A 19,800-nucleotide genomic window follows, 5' to 3' on the forward strand; every position below is an offset into this window, starting at 1 on the left:
CAAGCAGGTACCGGGGGGGCGGGGGGGTTCCCGTCAGAGAGTTGACGTGATGACGTCGAGGGGATTTCCACATCCTGAACCGGCCAATCACGGCCCGGCCTGCTGCGGAAACACTGCAGTGAAGTTCAGACTTCATCATCCAGTGTTTTCAAGTGGGTTAAACACAGAGTCACAGGCTGCTGCCATCATCCAGAGCTGCTGCTGCCTCCTCTGAGGAGACTGTATCCGAGCAGAGGGGACGTGAGCAGAAGATTTAACCGAAGAGAGGCGACCATTTGTGGGAAGAAAGTCAACGAACACGACGGCAAAGTTTATGTTTTTTAAAGGACCGATTACATGCGATGAAAGACATGGACATCTTCACTGGTTCTTCTGGTAAGTGTTCATGTGCGTGTGTGTGTGTGTGTGTGTGTGCGTGTGTGTGTGTGAGAGAGAGAGAGAGAGAGGTGACATCATCCTCAGGCATGTGATGTGTCAGAGCGGAGAAGCCAACACCCATTCCCCGGGATCAGAGCTCCCCTCCCCGGCTCCTTCTCTCCCTCTGCCCCCTGCTCCGCTCCGCTCTGCTCCAACAGTCACATGTTGTGTTCACTGACAGTTTGTTTTCTGTGTTTGTCCTGCAGACCGAGGCCTGTCAGACTTCGGTGAGTTTACACTCTTGTATTTGTTCACGTTTTACGTTCATGTGTGAGGCAGCTCTGTGACCTGAGGTGACTCCTGCTGAGAGAGAAGTGAACCATCATCGCTGTTTCTGCTTCCTAACACAACAGCTGCAGAACTTCAGACCACAAATCAACAAAATACAAAACACAGTAGCTTCAAAAAACCATTTCATTCTTGCATTTAAAGCTAAAATCACCTTATCCATTCATTACAGTTTGATTTGTTGGGTGATCCTCAGTGGGAACCTATACAATGTCAGAAACCCAATCACCTAAGTTTGCAGATTCAGGTAGTGGTTTATTATGATTGTGGTTCAAATTAAAGCCAAAATATTATTTCAAGATTAACATTTTCATATCAGCCGATATCGAACATTTTTATGACAGAGGTCACATTATTATTTCTTCTAAGTTTAAAAGGTTTTTAAACTCTTGTTAATTACTCGAGAACAACAAACACTTTATGAGGTAGATCAATATGAGGTAGATCAATGACGTGTTATTCCTCCTCACTGTGCTGACACAATGTGTAAGCAACAAATATTAACATTTTGTTATATCGCTATCGATAAAAATCATTATGAAATCTTTATTGTTTTATTGCCCAGCCCTACTTGGACATATTCGGTTACATTCATGGTTAGTATGAGATTAACAGAAAATACTCCACTTTTCTCTCATGTTCTTAAAATATAACTTATTGGTGATTATGTATTGAATAAATTATGTTTTGCTTATTGCTTAATACACTACTGGTTTCTGTTGTGATAACTTTGTACGACTACTGCAGCAGGAAGTGTCGGTCACACTTGAATAACAGGCCCCATTTAGACTGCATGGTGAATTCAAATGCATGAAACCATGGCAACAAGACTGTTGTTGACTTTCTCTGGTTGACTCGACAGTGGTGGAAAGTCACTAAGTACATCTACTCGATTTACACCGTGACATTTTAAGTGCTCGAGTAAATGGAGTTGTATCACAGTGTTTCCATTTTATGCCACTTCACACGTCTACTACACATATCAGAAGGAAATGGCTTTGTATTAAGAACTTAAGAAAATGTAACAGCGTCATGAAAGATTAGATAAAACGCCAAATGAATGAACATATATTTGTTTAAGAACTTTAACTGTTTGATGACCCCTCTGATTTAACTGGTGACCCTTTGGTGGGGCCTGACCCCAAGCCTGGGAACCAATGCACTAAACTACAAGAATTAAATAGTTATAACTTCAGGACAAGCGCTTTAACATTTTGAATGCATTTTGCAACACTTCTTTTAACAGAGCAGTATTGGTACTTTTCGGTATCAGGCCATAGTTTAAACAAGAAAATGCTCAACAAATGGGATTTAAAAAGCTAAAATTTGACTTTGTTATTGAGATTCCATTAATCCACCTGTAAAAATCCTTACTTATGATGGTTTTACACTTTATCTTACCACTCCATGAATCCTAGTTTATTTCCAAATGGTCTCCTGAAAAGTTTGCTGAAAAGAACCATATGATTTGATTAAAAAAAACATTAGAACCAACATGGTTCCTTCTAGGAATTCTTCAGGAAACTATGAAGAAATAATGGATTACCTGTCGTTATATATCTAGATGTTTAGCCAAACTTATATAATAACATAGATTTGTTTTATGTAGACAAAGTTTGCTGGGGTTACATGACAAGTGTTTGAAATAATTTTTTATCATCAGTCATAAAATCTGTATTTGAATAACACTGTTCTCAGTCATTGTGAATATACCTTGTTTGATTTCCCATCTGAGATTCTATTCATTCATCAACAATATTTATTTTCCAATAGAGCTCATTGAGGAAATCATCACACAGGACGGTGAGCAGTCAGCTGTCGGCCTCCCTCGACCTTGTGCCCCTCCTGCCGACCTCCCCCCCCAGGTGCCGCGCAGCCAGCACCTCAGGATGCACCGACAGAGCTCCTCGCTGGCGTCACAGCCGGTGCTGGTGGCCAGAGGCACTTCACACCCGGTAAGTGGGTTCACACTGTCATGCTTGGCTGCGTTCTGAACAGTGGCGGTGTGTTTACACCAGTTTTGTCATTTGTGTTGTTGTGTCTGGGCTCGTCTGGTTCCAACCTCAGTTGGTGGTTTCCTGATTGTTGGCTTTTGCTACACCCAACAGGGAGGTTTCATTCAGGTGTGGGCGGTGTGTTTAAAGAAGACAGGAGTTGTCCAGTGTGGTTAAAACACAAGACACAGTTCAATACAGAGTCTGCAGGTCATGGAAAGTACTTTATATTTTGAGCAAATAACTGGTTGGAACAAATTAGTTTTCCAGACCCACGACCTTGAGAAATCTGTAATCATTCATTCATCCATTTATGCTTCTTGTCCAGGTCGTAAATAATTTTGGACCTTTTCCTCCCTGTTAGTTGTCACCGATTATGTTAAAGATATTAAACTGCATTCTAATTGTAATTGTTTTAAACTTAGTGGACATTACATTAACTGTTAAAGTGTTGCTTAATTTAGCTTTTGGCTCAAGAATGAATTATAGAGGTCATTTTAAAAACTTGATTCCGGTATTTTCTCCAATGCCAGGTCGGGCATGGGGCGAGTCCACAAGTCTATGTGCCAATCTGATGCCATGTCTTTAAAGGGTTATTTCTGGTAGCATAGCGTTAGGCAGAGCTAACTAAACTGTCAGCAGTTTGATAATATTTCACGCTGGAAAGTCCCACAACTAAAACAGCGACATGTCCCGTCAGCAAGACCTCTGTTACGAGGGGTGACTGTGGCAAATTACATCACTAGCAATAGGCCACACAGCAATGCTAGCTGTCATCTGTATTCGGTAACGGCTTATATGCAAGTCCAGGTATCAGGAAGGGAAAAAATGGTATGGGAACATCTCTATCAATTGATCTGTGCAGTTTTCAATGTTCATATATCAGTGTTTAAGTCAGTTATATTCTTGTATATTGCTCTTAAAGTTGCTGCTAAAAACATAATCATATTACGCTCAGAGGAAGCTTCTGTTTGGATTCCTGTTTTTCTGGTTTTGTAAAGAGGTTTTCAGAAAGATTTAAAAGATTGAACTGCGTCGTGGCGCATGTGCAGCCTACAGATGGTTGGCTCTGTTGTTGTTGTGCAGAGCCGTTTTCAGGCAGCTCAGGCTCTGACTGTAAAGCACGTGGTTTCCAGACATGAGGGAGGTCAGAGGTGTTGTAATCTGATGAGTAGCTGTAACTGTAGCCTTCACACACATAAACAAACACATGTAACGTAGCCCACCAGAAATTAACTCTTTACTAGCAAACGATTAGTACGTGTGTGACTGATACATTTTGGGGAACAGTTTGTGACAAAGTTCTTAGTCACTGTGGCCTGTGAGAAGCTGCCACGCCTCCCCAGCATGCTGGTCTGTGGGAGGAGGCTGAGGGCGAAGAAGAACGAGCAGGAGTGGCTGGGACGACATGGAACAACTGTAATCTGACTCCTACTTTCAGTTTGCCGTCCTCCCTGTATACTCGCCAAACCCACTGGGGGTTAGAGGTCGCATTCTTCGCACCGCTCTCCTCCTCCTATTGGTCGATGTACGTCAGGTTCTCTCTCCCTATTTCCTGTTCGCTGGGTCAGTTTGCCAGGCTTTTGTTTAGCTTCCGTGTTTTTAAGGAGAACAGGTATGTCCCGATTATCACGCTAACAAAGCAGCATATACATCTGTGGCCTGACAGGAAACAGTGAAACATGATCTCATGCAGAGGCATCATCCAGATCTCTGCAGCGACGCTTTAATGAGCCCCCGGCCTGGTTTCCCTGCTGCACGAGTGTGAGAGGAGTCAGCTTCTATTCGTCTTTGTTCCCTGCAGGTTTGATCTTCATCTTTTGTTAAACCGATGCTAGAACAGATGAAAACTTTGGTGTGTGTGATTTAGTTTGTTTTACTTTCAGGCCTCTAGACGCTCTACAGGACAGGAATATGTGACTAGTGGTGCAGAGAATTTGCAGAGAGAGAAAGTAAAAGTTTGTGTGGGGATATAAAAAAGTCTGCGGTGTAACGGAAAGGCCAAAGAGCACATGGTTTATGCTACGCTCAGATACAAAGCACATGTATGAAGGGAAAGCTCAGTTGTGCTGCTTCACTGCAGAAAGCTTCTCCTACACTCTGATCTGATACGATGGACGACAGACATCTGCTTCTCTGTTTAAAAACCTTTCTGTGACTGATCCGTTTTCTCTGTTTGTAAGTTTTCTATTTCTGTGGGGAAGCCTGTAGGAGGTACTCAGTATATCAGATTATCAGCAATGGTGTTATCGACTCCAACTTATATATGCACCATTTTACCGTTGTGGCTGGTTTCAACTACTTCATATGTAGTTTGGTAGTTCAGTGGTTTCCAGCATATGGCCCGGGCCCCTCCGAAGGGTCACTGGACAAATTGTCCAGAGTTGTGAGATGATTAATGGGAAAGTAAAGAAAAAAGTTGATAAAATATTGGATTATTTATCTCTTTGGGCCTCAAAGAGATGTTAACAGGACTGATGTCACTTTGGTTGAACTTCATTCAGACAGATACGGATTTTTGGGGACGATGCTGATACTGATATTAGGAAAAAGGAAATCAAAAGTCCAAATAATCCCAAACCCAAACCTATATTAAGTTAAAGAAAAAGAAAAGCAGGAAATATTACTTCATTAGAGGCTGAAACCTGCATATATTTTTTTTTCTTTAAAAATTACTGAAATAATAAATCTATTACCAAAATAGTTGCCAACAATTTTTCTGTTGATTAATCGATTCATTGTTTTAGCTCTAAACAACTTGTACATCGTACATAAACGTCACCTGTTCTTAATCAAACTGATGATATTTCTGGAAGAATTGAAGAGCTCAGTATCTCTGTGGTGAATGTCTCTCTTCTTAATTGTGTCTGTTCTTGGTCTTAAACTTTTATTGAGTTTTATCTGTTGTCTGATTGAATATTATTTGATCTTCATCTGTTTGTGCTCAGTGTGAATAAAGTTGTGTTGTTGTTTTTGTTTCCTCAGCCGATCTGCACCTTCCCTCAGTCCCTGCTGCGGCTGAACAATCCCAGTGTGATGGCGTCAGCTCCTCCCTCCCGGGCCGTCACCTCTTCGGCCAGCTCCCCTCGCCAATGTCAAGGCGTTTCCTCTAAGAACCGGGACGACACCGACATGCTGGACCGGATCCTGGAGAAGCCCAGGCTGGTGGTGGTGGAGGAGCCCAAGGACAGAGGCATGAGGTTTCGGTACGAGTGTGAAGGACGCTCCGCCGGCAGCATCCTGGGGGTGTCCAGCACCGACACCAACAAGACTCAGCCTGCGATTGAGGTACAGTCACCATCGAGTTCATCTCTCTTTATGCTACGTTAAATTTGGTTTTGGTTTTTGACCCTGAAGGGGATTCACCAGTGCTGAGAGAGCGGCAGGTTTCACCCACAGTGGATTTTGTTTGGTGTGTACACTTATACCCCCCTGCTGCTCCACTGTGCAGACAGTGGAGCTGGGTGGAGCTGGGTGGAGCTGAAGGGATGTGGGTTGATGTAGTGAATTAGAAAGTCCCCATAAATCCCACCTGAAATGTGGCCAACGACTGGCAGTTTATACTCTTCCATTACACTAACAAACCCCCCCTACACATTTAACTCCTTAGACATTGTGTGGGGGTTTTAACGGCTGAAATTTCTGAATTTGAAATTCACATTTTTGAGATGAAAATTTAGGGTTATGTGGCAGCTTTAATTTTTTCCCTTTGCATTTTTCCATTTTATTTAAAAGAATCCCAAGAAGCAGTTATTATCTACAGGATACACAGGGAAATGTTTCCAAACGGGTCAGTGATAACACACAGGAGAAAAAGAGGGGAACCTAAAAAGTGTGAGAGCATTTAATCTGCACAAATACACACACTTAATATTACAAAGAATAGAAAGGGCTTTGAAAAATTGACAAATTGTGCAAATTTCTGCTCTTCTCTGCCAAAAGTGACAGTAAATGAAGTATCTTTGGGTTTCAAACTGTTGTAACTGAAATTTTTTTTCCCCACAACCTTTTGTAATATTATAGACAAAATTAATTAAGGACATAATCGTAAGATTGATTAACGATTTTTTGTATCTCTTTCTTCAATATTGCGAGAAACCTGAATATCATATAAAAAGATTTGTCCGAACCACATTTCTTTATACTTTCTCTCTTTTATTTTCCTGTCTTGTTCACTCTTTCAGATCCAGGGTCCCGTTGAATACATAAAGAGGGTCACAGTCACCGTTTCCTTGGTGACCAAAGACCTCCCTCATCGGCCTCACCCCCACTGCCTTGTGGGTAAAGACTGCCCGATTGGTTCAGGGATCTGTGAGGTCTCGTTGAACCCTAAGAGCAGCCGGCGACACAGGTGAACATCCATCTCATGTATATATTTCTCCCAGAGTGTTAAATCCGTTTTTCTCTTTACATCGTGTCTCTTCGCCCTAAATCGCAGCAGATAAAAAGTCCTGACACAATGTGTTTAAATTTAATGACGCAGCTTTGCCAACCTTGGTATCCAGTGTGTGAGGAGGAGAGAACTTGACTCTTCACTTCAGAAAAGAAGAAGCCAAAATATCGACCCCTTTCAAAGTGAGTGGGATTTTTCACTGAAGTCTCAGACCACAAACAGTTTCTTTTTTTGACTCAGTGATAAAATTCCTTGTGACTCATCGTATCTATCTTTTGCGTCTTCTCCTCCCTCAGCTGGTGACACGAAGGGCATTGAAGACCTGGACATGAACGCCGTGCGTCTGTGTTTCCAGTGTGAGCTCGAGTGGGAGGACGGCAGGAAGGACAGTCTCAACCCTGTGGTGTCCACTACAATCTATGACAAGAGTGAGACATCGCCAGACACACAAACACTTATTCACCACAGTTTAACCAGCGGAGCCAAAACAGATCCCGTGAATCCTAGGCATTGTTGCATGTTTTATGATTTTTTAATTTTTCGTTTCACAGAGGCCACGACTACATCCCAGCTGAAGATCACCTGTTTGAACCAGAACAGAGGCTCCTGCTCGGGAAAGACTGAGATCTACATGTTGTGTGACAAAGTGCAGAAAGGTGAGAGGAAGTTTTATTTTTATTTGTGTCCTCTATCTGTTCTGGGAAACAGAAGGTGATGTCAGAGGCCTGGATCATTAGTATTAATCTGTCAGTCAAAATATGCTCAGATTACATACAAAATCACATAAGTAGTAAAAATACTGACTATGACAGAATAGATTATATAATCTTATAAAATATAATTTAAAAGAATTAAATGGCTTTTTGTGCTGCCGCGCTGGTGACGTTATGTTTTTGGGTTGTCCATCCGTCCATCTGTCCATACGTCCCATTCTTGTCAACACAATTTCTTAAAGGACACCATGAGATCATTTCTTCAAATTTGGATCAAACTGATGACTCACGGAAAAACTCATCAAAGTTTTGACCAGTTGTCACTTTGGATTCAAAGATTTATTGATTTGATTTTAGAGTCAAAGATCAAAGGTCACGTGACCTTTATAATGAGTCTGGAAAATGTATGTAGACTTTAACTGCACTGGATGATGGAGGCATACAACCACAGGGCGGTCATTGTAGTTTTACTGGAAAATAAAATAAAATATTTATAACCTGAAAAATGATATATTCCTCGCGTCAACCCTGGTGATGATGAAATGAATGTGACTTTACGCGTGGTCACTGATCCACAGATGACATTGAGATCATATTCCGGCGCGGTTCGTGGAAGGCGAATGGGGAGTTCGCCCAGACAGATGTGCACCGGCAGATCGCTATCGTGTTCAAGACGCCACCGTACCAGGACCAGAACCTCACGGAGGAGGTGGAGGTCAGCGTCTCACTGCGTCGCATCTCAGACCAGATGGAGAGCGAGTCAGTGACCTTCACGTACCTGCCACACAACCCAGGTCAGTCAGGGGTAAAAACACTGACGTGTCTGTTCTTTGGGATTGTTCTACACTCTAACTCGCTGTGTCGCCTATAAGGTTTTAATGTAAATGTTATGAATTAGATGCAGCAGTTAATTTAAGTCTCCAAACCGTTTTTCCATTTCAGATCCATATGAGGTGAAGAGGAAGTGCAGAATAAAGTCAGACATCAGTTTCAGAGAGAAGACGTGTTTAACAGGTGAGTTCTTTCTTGTCTTCTGAAATTTAATTCAGAAAGGTGGTTAAATAAACCTTTTTTGAGCAGAAGATTTAAATAATATCAAGATTCAAATAACAAGAATCATGTGTCTCTACCTCATAACTGCCAGTTGCTTGTATTTCTCACAGGTATTTATTTTCTCTGTAACACAATCTGTTTCTTCTCCTGCAGCAGAGTGTGCACCTGCAGCAGAGCAGCCCTTCCACTTCACGCAGCCTCACACCACGATGCCTCCAGACAAGTGGCCTTGTGCCGGCCAGCCTGCAGCCTCTGCTGTCGGGGCGGCATGTTATAACGCGCCCCAGGACTCAAACAACCGCACAGATGAGGCGGCCTTGCTTAGTCAGTTGCTAGAAATGCCTGCATTATGGGATATGTTTGACTTTGAGATGGAGCCTGACGGCAGCTCCACATTTACCAACATGGAGGTGAACTTTAACCAGAACATTGGCTCGTACACTCAGGACTTTTCCCAGTACAGTGACCTGCAGTTCAACATGCTGGTCAATGAGAACCAGAGTCTGCAGTCAGAGCCACAGGACGGCCTCGCCAGCGAGGTTCAGGTGAAGAAAGAAGAGGCGCTATGAGGCGGGGACCATGTAGCATCATCATCAATGTATTCTGTGCCCTTTTTTAAAGGAATAGTTCTTTTTGGGCAAATGGGCTGATTCTCTTTCCTGCCAAGTGTAGAGGTACACAGTTAGCTTAGCTTAGCATAAAGTGAAGGCAATGTGAAAACGCTAGCCATGCTCTGTTCAAATCAGCACCTATAAAGCTCTCTAATGAAGACGTAACTCTGCAAGAAATTAAGTTAAATGCACTTCTCAAAAGGAAAACCTATTTCTTTAACCTTTCGTGATTTAGAGAATAGACTGTAAATAAAGATGGATGACACATCTCCACTTCATCCCACTATCCAGAAATTAAGCCGAAATATCCCATATACGAATAGTGCCATCTTGCTCAGTAGTGATTGGGGAATTGAGCTGCAGTAACAACATCCCAAGTCAAAAGTCAGACTACAACTAAATTACTATGGTTTCAGACTGCGCCCGTTTTTCAAACTAAATTTATTTCCGCCCACACTAGCGTTTGGCTTCGGATTAGTTTAAATCCCTTTCCATACTAACACGGCTTAGAACGCATATCACTTGACCACTAATGTATACTGGGCATGCACGTGCCACTGTAAACAGGAACTATCGCAAATTGTCGAATAATAGCTAGTCTCCCACAGATGTAAGCACTTTATCATTGCGAAATGCAGAATTCAACCGCGCAACAGCTGTTAGCTAAGACAACAGGGTCAGCAGCTACCTAAAATGACAGAAACAATTTTTGATTAAAATGTACGTGCACTTTGGCTTTTTAGATGTCCCATCCACTAACTATGGAGGAGGCGGGGTTTATGACTCTACAGCAGCCAGCCACCAAATGGTGATCAAGACGTCAAGTTGTCCATCGTCATAAACAGCCTGAGATTTAGAGCCAGAAAAGTTCATGTGGTCCAAATCCAAGATGGAGCACAATGCCTCACTTGCTGCAGCTGCGTAACACTGTTATGTGTCTGTAGTGTAATTTAGTTTCAACTCAATGTCCCCCTATCCCTCCATCTTTATCGTTCCCTGAGAGCCTCGCTGGTCAAGGCTTTAATGATCAGGAGCAGCTTAACATTTTTGAATATTTGTCCATAAATGCTGCTACCATTGAAGTATGAGATTCTCACAGTACGAGTGGAGCTGAAAAAGAGAACTAACAAACGTCCCTCTTAAAAAAACTGTTGTGTTATATTTGGTGAGATCAGTTTCCTTTAACCGAACACAACGCCGACAACTTTCCAGATGTTTGAAAGGTTTTTATTTTTCCTTAACTTTTTTTTTTTTAACTTGTATTTATTTGAAAGGGACAGTTAATTGACATGAGCACAATGGTTCATATGTACCAGAGTTAAAAACGTATTTTCATCTACAGTCCACGGCAGGTGGAAGTTAAAAAGAAAACAAACAGAAAACAAACGTGCATTTATATATATATATATATATATATATAAATATATTCACGCTGAGGCAAAATCCACAATATACAACAGTTTGTAGAATATAGGTCAAGATGGTGAATGTCCCTTGTATGTTTGAAGGTCTTCTGCACAAATAAAGTTACCAACTACCAGCAGATGTTAGGGACATAACTTCAGTTGTGTACCTTAGCGTCATCAAGTGTTTTGGCCTTGTAATGAACGATACAGGCCGAACTTGAGGGTATACGCTGAGGCTAAAGGTAAATGTGACTGGCTACATGGCTTGACTCTATGCCTTTTTTAATTACACAGAGAAGGGAATTAGATTAACAATAACGAGACTAGTCCAGAGTCTCGTATTTGACTGTTCAGTAACAATTGTTTTACAGATTTGGAAAATGAGTTGAAAGTTGTGCTGCTCAAAAGGAAAAAGACTGATTGTGAACAAGTACTTTTTCTAACAACACAAGTCTGAAGTTCTTCACAATATTCTTGTGTTTTTAAACATTTAATCCTCTTAAGAAACACTAGAAACCTGTCCTTGTTTTCATAGTTCTGTCTGTGCTGTTTCATCTTACTCTGCAGTCTATTTCAAATTTTCACTCGCACCTTGTCTCGTGTCCAACTCCACCCTCTCTCGCTGTAGCACTTCATTGTAAATATCTCAAAGAAAAAATTAAATGTTAACGTGTTATTTCTGTCATGTCATTACTTCCCCCGAAACTGACGACTGCTCTTGTGATGATGTTATTTTGGACGCTCTTGAATGTGACCTGTCTTCCTCTGAACGCCCACACACATTCCTAACCTGCACGTTCACTTGTGAAAACAATGAATCATGGCAACAACAACGTGAAGAAGGAGGTTTTGTCGCTTTAACATTTAAATGTCAACAGCGTCACCGGAGAAACGCTCGGGATGAGAAGTGCCCTTTGTTTATGGTTATTGGAAACCTTGGTCTGTTCGGTCGCAGCTTTTTAACTTGATGGATTTTTATTCTCAAAATAGTTCCTGTCACATTTGACACTAATCCAGTCTGAAAGAAAAAAAGTTCTCATTTCTCCTTTTCATTGTGTGGTCTCTGCTGAATCACCCATTCTTTGTTGATGCCAAATGTTTTGGGAAATTTGTAAAGCTGACCTTAGCATTGTAACATTTTACAGATTGAGACATATTGGAAAATGAGCATCACTATTTTACGAACGTTAATTTTAAAATGGCTCATGTTTCCTTCGCCTTCTTTCAAATACGCAAATTTTGAGCAGATTAAAGCAAGTACATACTTTTAACTAAAATACATTTATTTGATCTTTCATTATTAATTCAGATGAATAATCAGTGGGGGAGGATGTACTCAAACATTATCAGGTAGATAAGGTGATGTAGGTGTGCTAAAAACAGGAAAAACAGTACAGGCCACCACAGTTATAAATACAAACTATAATTAATAAACTATGTGTAATTACAGATTAATGAAGGGGAAAATCCACTGACTAGTCCTCAAGTGCTTGTTACATGTTCTAATTATGACTGAGCAAACAAAGGTAGATGTGCATCACAACAATGGTGACGTAGTAGAAGGGTAATTATATTTGATTGTTCTCAGTCTGTGTGCCTGGTGACTTCATGTACTTCATATTGGGAGTGTTGAACAGAACAGGTGTTACCTTTTCTGCTTCCGCCCGCTCTGTTGATTGACTTTAACCCAGATGGCTCATATTATTAGTGGGAAAGTCCGACTGGGCTGCTGTCCAAGGCCCTTGAGCTTTAAATACACACACACACACACACACGCACACACACTATTTCCTGTGAAGTGGTACCATTACAGCCTGCTTGTTTGAACATGTCCACACTATCATGTTTAACACATGCTTATCATCTTTGCTAAAAACTGACATGGGCTAATAATTCAAGACTCCTCAAGTGTGTGTTTGTGTCACTGTGTTAATAAATCATTAATTATTAATTAAATTAAATGTATTAAATCATAAAAACTATATTTGACCACAGTTTGATTTGAAAGGGGATAAATCAGGACGCACCAATCAAAACAAATACTTACATGAGTGAAGACGATAAACATGGATGGGAAAGAAGAGGTGTGTGGGAGGTCGGGTCAGAAGTAGCTGCAGCCGTGATGTCACCTCTTTCTGATTCCTTTACCCCCCCCCCCCTGAAATCACAAATAATTTTGAAATGTGACAGACAAAGCTCACACACTATTCAAAGTGGTGGATGGAGATTTCACATGAATTAATCGGATTTCATACCTTTATTTTTATTTCCTTGTGTTTATTTAGCATGCTTCTTTATTTATTACTTTGACTGACTGTCTTCTTTGCTGAAGAAAATGTCCCCATTGTGGGACTAATAAAGGCGTATCATATCTTATCATATCATTTCATATCATATCGTATCGTGTCTTATTATTTCATATCATATTTTATCTTACCTTTTCGTATCTTATCTTATTGTTATGACCTGATTTTACTTTAAAAATGAGCCTGATTATCATTAACTTTTATCCCTCAATTAGCTCAGTGGAGCGAAGTTGAATCAGTCAAATGTTCTTTTGCCAAAACACGAAAAGATTCGTTTTTTAAATTTGGACAACATGGAACATGTGAACCAACTAAAGGGTAATTCCAACCTGTGGTGTAAGGTGTGACTTTTTCTCTTCACAGTTGCTTGGAATCATTTCTTCTCTGTTGCAAAATTACAACACCCACGGGAGTCCCCGGCCCAGCGAGGGCTCCACAGTGAACCAGAATAGCCCTATGTAACCACAATGGCAAAACACCAATACAACTGACAGTGATCAGATAGGAAGTGATGAAAGTGAAACCAGGCGCTCCTTTCTTTCCACTACTCATTGACTCCAACAGCATGTGAGGATCTTTGCCGCATTAGGGCAGAAGCATGATTTTATTTCACCACTGTTTGTTTTGATTGTTGTTCTATTCATCGTCCCTAAGAGGAATTAACATTGTTTTCAAAGCTTGTGGAGATGTTACACATTCAACAGCCTTTTGGAAGTCAACACATGGCTTCTCGTGGCTTAAAATTTGTGTCTCATTAATTTTAAGTTATTTTGTTATTACTTGATTTTAATGTTAACGCAGCTGACTCCATCATCTTATCTGTCAAATAATTTTTTACAGTTTTCCTTTTAATCACTTTAGCGCCATCTGGTGGAAATCACAGAAAAAGACCTTACTTCACAGCCTCACTACGGTGGTAAAACATATTCAGCTTGTACTATTTACAATGTGCTATTGTAAAAGTACTCTATTACAAGTAAATACTGTAAGCACACTTTTAAGTACTCATGCATGGAAATGCTCTTGTCATTGTCTTGTGTATACTGTATATATTATGATATAATTATTGCTGTCAAAATATTACTTACAAATTAAACATTTGTCTGTTAAATGTCACATTATCCAGGGGAATAGCTTAGCATTTAGAATGGAGACACTGACCCAACACAGATTTTCAGAGTAAAACCCTTGTGTAAAACATATTTAAATCTATAGATCATACAAGATATAACATACTAATTCATGAGCTTCAGATGGGCTGGGTGGCAGATTTTTATTAGCGTTGGACAGATGGGTTAGCTTTGTTTCCAGTCTTTATGCTAAGCTAACGAGCTGCTTGCCCCAGCTTCATATTAGCCTTGCGAACTTCAATTGAATAAGTCCATTAGCCAAAATATCAAACTATTTTTTTGGTTACATCTCACCTCAGGCAATAATACTAATACTATAATTACGATAATTGCTCCTATATATTGATATGTATGTATATATGTGCTTTTTTCAAAGTTATAGATCGTGTGTGTGTGTTTTTGTGTTACAGATTCTGTCAGTACATTTCCATAGATATGTTCCCTGCACTAATAGTTTGTTTTAATGCTGTAGTTCATTTGTGCATCGCTCCAGAGAACGAAGTTGCCCTGTGAACTTCAGGAAGCCATAATGAAATGGGAGAAGTTAAAGCCTCTGGAGCCAGATGATCCCATGTGCTGCTGCGAGTGTGATATCTACCAGTACGGATGCTGCTGTGACTGTGAAGATCTGGACGAGGCCTTTAACAGGTTAGAAGAAGTATGACCTTTAACAAGGTGATTTACAGACATCAAATACAATTTAGATGCAATTCTCAATATCATATTTTAGCCATAGTTCCAAAAGCTAAAAAAAGTACTTGTTAGAATAAAACCATGTAAATAACCATGCATGGTGATTATGACAGATGAGTGACAGCATCAGTTGCAGCAGGTCAGTTTACAGCACCACAGGAAACATTGCACATGGGAGATTTTTTGTGAACAAGCTCAGCTAAAATATCCTTTGGGATAATGGGGGTCACATATCTCTGACTCGGTTATTTTGGGCATCAAGGACTCAAAGGTTTTGGAATCCCTGCTTTAGTACAATAAACTTCAGGCCGAGTGAAGAAATGTCCCAGGGCCCCAGATCCTTCTGAGACTTCATGACTTCATGTTGCAATGTATTTAATCATAAATTCATTTTTATTTTATCCATTTATTTATCTTTTTACAGTTTATTTAAAACCAAACAAGTGTGACATCAATGACCAAGCGCACGTCTCCGCGTTACATGCGTTTTGCGCACTGCGGCAAGGACAAACGCTTCACTTCCTGCGTCCGTCACCTGTTGTCAATCCTTGCCTGCTAATTGCTCATTACGGTCCACGCTATCAATAGCACATCACACTGTGAAAATTGTATGTAAATCAAATGATAGTTGTAAAACAAAGCTTACTTCCTGTTGCCAGTAGGTGGCGCCATCACTATTATTACTTACTGTTCAAGTAGGGGCTCTGATGTAGCGTGAGCAATTTTGTGTCAATTGAACAATGTTACAACTTAATTTTCACACTGATCAGTAGGTGGCGCTATGACCCTGAACTAATATTAATATATTGATGTGTTCAGGTCAGGATTGTGATCATAGGTCAGTAGTTCGGAGCCGGTTGGATAATGCAGAGGGGATTTACAAAGTACTTCCTGTTTCATGGCGAATCAGTAGGTGGCGCTATGACACTGAGGACATATTGACACATAGAGCTGTTCAGGCTTGGACTCTAATCATGTGACAGAAGTTTGGTAGTGATAGGACTATGCACACTGGAGTTATGACAACATCGTGTCCTTTGGCGAAGTAAAAATGTGGAATATGGCCAAAATGGCCACTAAATGCAAAATGGCGGGCTTCCTGTTGCGTCTTTCATAATGCACTGAGAGACTTGTTTGTGCATCTGGTCATGATACACCACTGTCCTCATTTTCGTTAGGATCGGTGAAAGCTAACTGAGGGGGTTTTCCGTAGGTGGCGCTGTTGAGCCATTTTGCCACGCCCATTTCAAATTACTCCAGAATACAATTACTTTTTTGGGCTTTTTACTTCCTGCAAAGTTTCATCATTTTTTTAGCATGTCTAGGCCCTGAAAAAGCCCCAAAAGGCAAATAATAATAATAAGAAAAATCCTTACAATTTCAATAGGGCCTCCCACCGTTCGGTGCTCGGGCCCTAATAATCAGTGAAGTGTTCGAACAATTATTGGAGAACAGATGAGCGGAAACAAGTTTTAAGAAAACAGGGATTATATTTATTTTTTCCATATACCATACAAGGCTCTTTATCTCAGCTGGTCCGGGAGGATTTACACTGATTGTGGCTGTTCTCTTTACTCCTGAATGTCTCACTTATGGGTCCTATATACACAAGTGGAAACGGAGAACTGAAACAATAAATAAGCTTTAGTCCAAGGTGGCTGCATCCTTTGAGTTGCTCCGAACGGAAACTGCAGGAAGTCGTCCAGGTCTCCACTCGGAAGGAATAACCATGCGACTCAAAATCCCGCTGCCATCTCGTGAAGCTTGACAGTACAACCTGCTTAATTGATTCAGTCTGAAAAGCTGCTTCTGTCCTGGTCAGACGGTTGCGGTCGTCACTTCTTCTCTATGACGAGTGGCTCTGAGAGATGTTGGAGGCGCAGCTTCTCCACCAGCTCGTCCACACAGGCCTTAAAAAGAGGCTCGGGCTCCTTGACGACAAGAGTCAGAACAAAATGGGGTCAGAACCATTTATAATGTAAATGTTATTATTTCAAAAAATGTAAGCATTTCAGCCTATTGTGACTTTTTCAAGCATTCTTTAGTGGTCTGATTACAGTGGGATAAAGAAGTAATTTATCAAGGAGAAAAGACGGTCAGACAAGGGAATTGGAAGAGTCAGAAATGTAGTCAAATACTGTTTGTCTCTGATAAATGATTTTTGCTCCACTACTTTTTCTTTCTATTTATTTCATATAAATATTGTGCACTGCCACAGCAAAGCATTAGCTCAGCTGCTTTGATTCTAGATGCTGACGTGAGATTGAGGCATTTCTGTTTCAAGACTTTGTTACCTTGTGATCCAGCTGCCTCTGTTTCTCCACAGCCTCCTCCAGACTCAGACCCACCCACTCCACCTCCTCCTCTGGCATCTCAAACTGCTGCTCAGACAGAATTACATAACAACGTAAAGGTTAATTGTTACCTCTGTGCCATAAACCACACACAAGTGGATTAAAACACATCCGACTGACCTTGTATTTACTGTAAACCTTCTCTCTTTTGACAGGGTCATTGGGGTAAAGCTCTGTGTTTCTGCGCACCAGGCGAAGCAACATTGCTCTCTTCAGGTCCATTCCTACTTTGGAGTTCAGGTCTTCCTTTGGTGTCTAAAAGGAGACAGACATAGGAGTCACATAAAAAGCTCGACAAAAAATATGACATATTCTTTTATTCAGAGGTACTGTTCTCTTACTCTGAGAATATAAAAGTCCAGGCCATAGACAGCATCTATGAGGTTTAGAGTGCGAGGTGTGACGGTGATGGTGAATGTGTGATCCAGGATTTCGCTGTACAACTCTCTTTTGAACAGCTGTGGTTTCCAGGTTTTCTTCAGACGATTGGACATCTACAGGAAGAGATGATTCAGAGAAGTAAATTCAGTGTGATGGTTTAATGTCTGCAGCTTCATGTGTCAAATAACTGCAGCTTTGTGCAGGAAATAAAAGATAAATTCTTCTCACTTCTCGTTTTCGATCCAGATAACTGTAATTTGTAACTGATATAAAAAAAATAGAATAATTAAATAAAGATTAATTTTGAGAACGTATTTCTTTGGAGATATAAGTAGCAATAAAGTTTTAAATTGAAAAAATATTACAATGCTCAGTCATTTTGGTTCAAATATTGAAACAATATTATTATTAAAACTTAAAATTAAGACTAACTATTAATGTTAATGTTGAATGAACTGCAGATTATTTTCTTGATTAGTTGATTAATCTTTTGCTCTATAAATAGTCTAAAAATAGGAAAATAAAATGTTATATTACAGTTATCATTTACCAACAGAAGTCAGAAATTCAGTGAACTATTATATATGACAAAGAAAAGCATCACATCTCACTTTGTCATTGTTGGCGTATCTGAAACCACTTATCCAGCCCTCCCCTCCCCACAGGCCGTCCTGGGCTTCTGGGGGGTAGTAGATGGGGATCGGGACGTCCTGCACCCGTTCCTTGTGCCCAGTGACTGGGTTGGCTCGGTACTGAACTCCCAGCGGTCTCCAGTGGACAGGGGTGGGCTCCTTCTTCTCCAGGGACTTCAGGTAGTGTTTAGGGAGACGAGCATAGATGCCCTGCGTCATTTTCAGAGCTTCCCACATTTTGGGAGGGTATTTGTGAAGAGGCATGATGGGCTCTTTTAAAGTAAAACCTGGAAGACACAAGAACGAGAGGATGAAACGTATAGTCACTTAGTAGGTGTAGTAAACTGTAATCAGGTGCTGGCCAAATGTAGGCGATGCAAAAACTAAAATAAAAAGTTTCTACAGATCAAAACTTTGCTCCAGATCAATTTTAAATGAATTAAAACATTGTCTGTTAATGGAAAAGCAGGCAACAACCACGGAAACTTAATTCAGACCTTTGTTTACTTTACCAAACTTCATACACTAGACAAGATAATTGTGCTTATATGAATTCTCATTTTAATAAGCTCATGTGCAAAGCAATACTTCTGGTCACTATCTTAGATAAAGAAAAAATACCTTAAACTTTTCAAATGTGGACTATTTTACCTGGGATGGTGCAAAGGTTGTTAAAAGCATCTGAATATTAGTTTTAACAGTATTTGTGAAACCTGTATTCTGTCTGTGTTGAGGCACAACTTTGAAACAAACCATTAAGCTGCAGATTATTAGTCTCTCTGGTGGTTGCTTTGTCTTAATAGTATTTATAATAATAATTCAAAGAAACTCACAGGAGAGCAACTTCCATGTTAGCAAGATGCTAACGGGCACAGGCCACCAACACAGATGTGACTGAGTCTATTTAACCAAACAATGTCTCCGCGAGTATGATCCAACATTAGGGAATAATTCAGAAAGTCAGTCTTACCTGGTGATGAGAAAACAGAAACATACACTAAACACAAAACACGTTTTTATTCCTCGTTATCTCACAAGGACACAACATGAGTGTTCCGGTCCTCACTGATGGGCACGTCTTCAACAACGAGGGACGTGATTGGATGTCAGACCGGATATTGTCACAGTTGATTGGCTTACGCTGTTGTCAATCAAGCTTTTCTTGTACTTCCGGGATTTCCGGATGTAGATTCGCAGGCCGATCAAATTTTATTTATTGTATTTTATTTGTATTTATTTTACACACAATTGTGTTAATAACTACGAGTTGAATTTATATATATATAAAAAAACAGCACAATACAACACAGTTATTTTCTGACAACATAAAAAAAACCACTTCACCACTCAAAGTTTATACATTTCTTCTTCTTGTCTTTGGATATTATTAAGATTTCATGCATTGATTATTTTGATTCTACTAGCTAAA

The 19,800-nt window shown here is 40.4% G+C and overlaps 2 protein-coding genes across 4 annotated transcripts; one reads left to right on the forward strand and one right to left on the reverse strand.

Annotated features, from left to right (window-relative positions):
• The first annotated feature begins 94 nt into the window (after positions 1–94).
• Positions 95–11,551, forward strand: relb (v-rel avian reticuloendotheliosis viral oncogene homolog B). 3 transcript variants are annotated; one of them, XM_035154535.1, is made up of 11 exons: positions 95–375; positions 624–644; positions 2,479–2,660; positions 5,685–5,987; positions 6,884–7,050; positions 7,183–7,274; positions 7,389–7,520; positions 7,644–7,748; positions 8,384–8,599; positions 8,748–8,819; positions 9,012–11,551. In XM_035154535.1, the coding sequence occupies exons 1-11, from the start codon at positions 342–344 to the stop codon at positions 9,425–9,427; spliced, it is 1,740 nt and encodes a 579-aa protein (XP_035010426.1). In that variant the 5' UTR covers positions 95–341; the 3' UTR covers positions 9,428–11,551. The 3 variants fall into 3 exon arrangements, with proteins under 3 accessions (XP_035010426.1, XP_035010427.1, XP_047195548.1); XM_035154536.1 differs by having other exon boundaries at positions 9,015–11,551; XM_047339592.1 differs by lacking the exons at positions 95–375; positions 624–644; positions 2,479–2,660 and adding an exon at positions 3,664–4,503.
• Positions 11,552–16,474: 4,923 nt separating this feature from the next.
• mrpl28 (mitochondrial ribosomal protein L28) lies at positions 16,475–19,496 on the reverse strand. Its single transcript, XM_035154538.1, has 6 exons — positions 19,342–19,496; positions 18,351–18,658; positions 17,700–17,852; positions 17,479–17,613; positions 17,299–17,385; positions 16,475–16,935 (listed from the first exon to the last, which is right to left on the reverse strand). The coding sequence occupies exons 2-6, from the start codon at positions 18,633–18,635 to the stop codon at positions 16,840–16,842; spliced, it is 756 nt and encodes a 251-aa protein (XP_035010429.1). The 5' UTR covers positions 18,636–18,658; positions 19,342–19,496; the 3' UTR covers positions 16,475–16,839.
• Between the last annotated feature and the right edge of the window lie 304 nt (positions 19,497–19,800).

The sequence above is a fragment of the Hippoglossus stenolepis genome, chromosome 4 (genome assembly GCF_022539355.2).
Source record: "Hippoglossus stenolepis isolate QCI-W04-F060 chromosome 4, HSTE1.2, whole genome shotgun sequence".
Classification (NCBI taxonomy): domain Eukaryota; kingdom Metazoa; phylum Chordata; class Actinopteri; order Pleuronectiformes; family Pleuronectidae; genus Hippoglossus; species Hippoglossus stenolepis.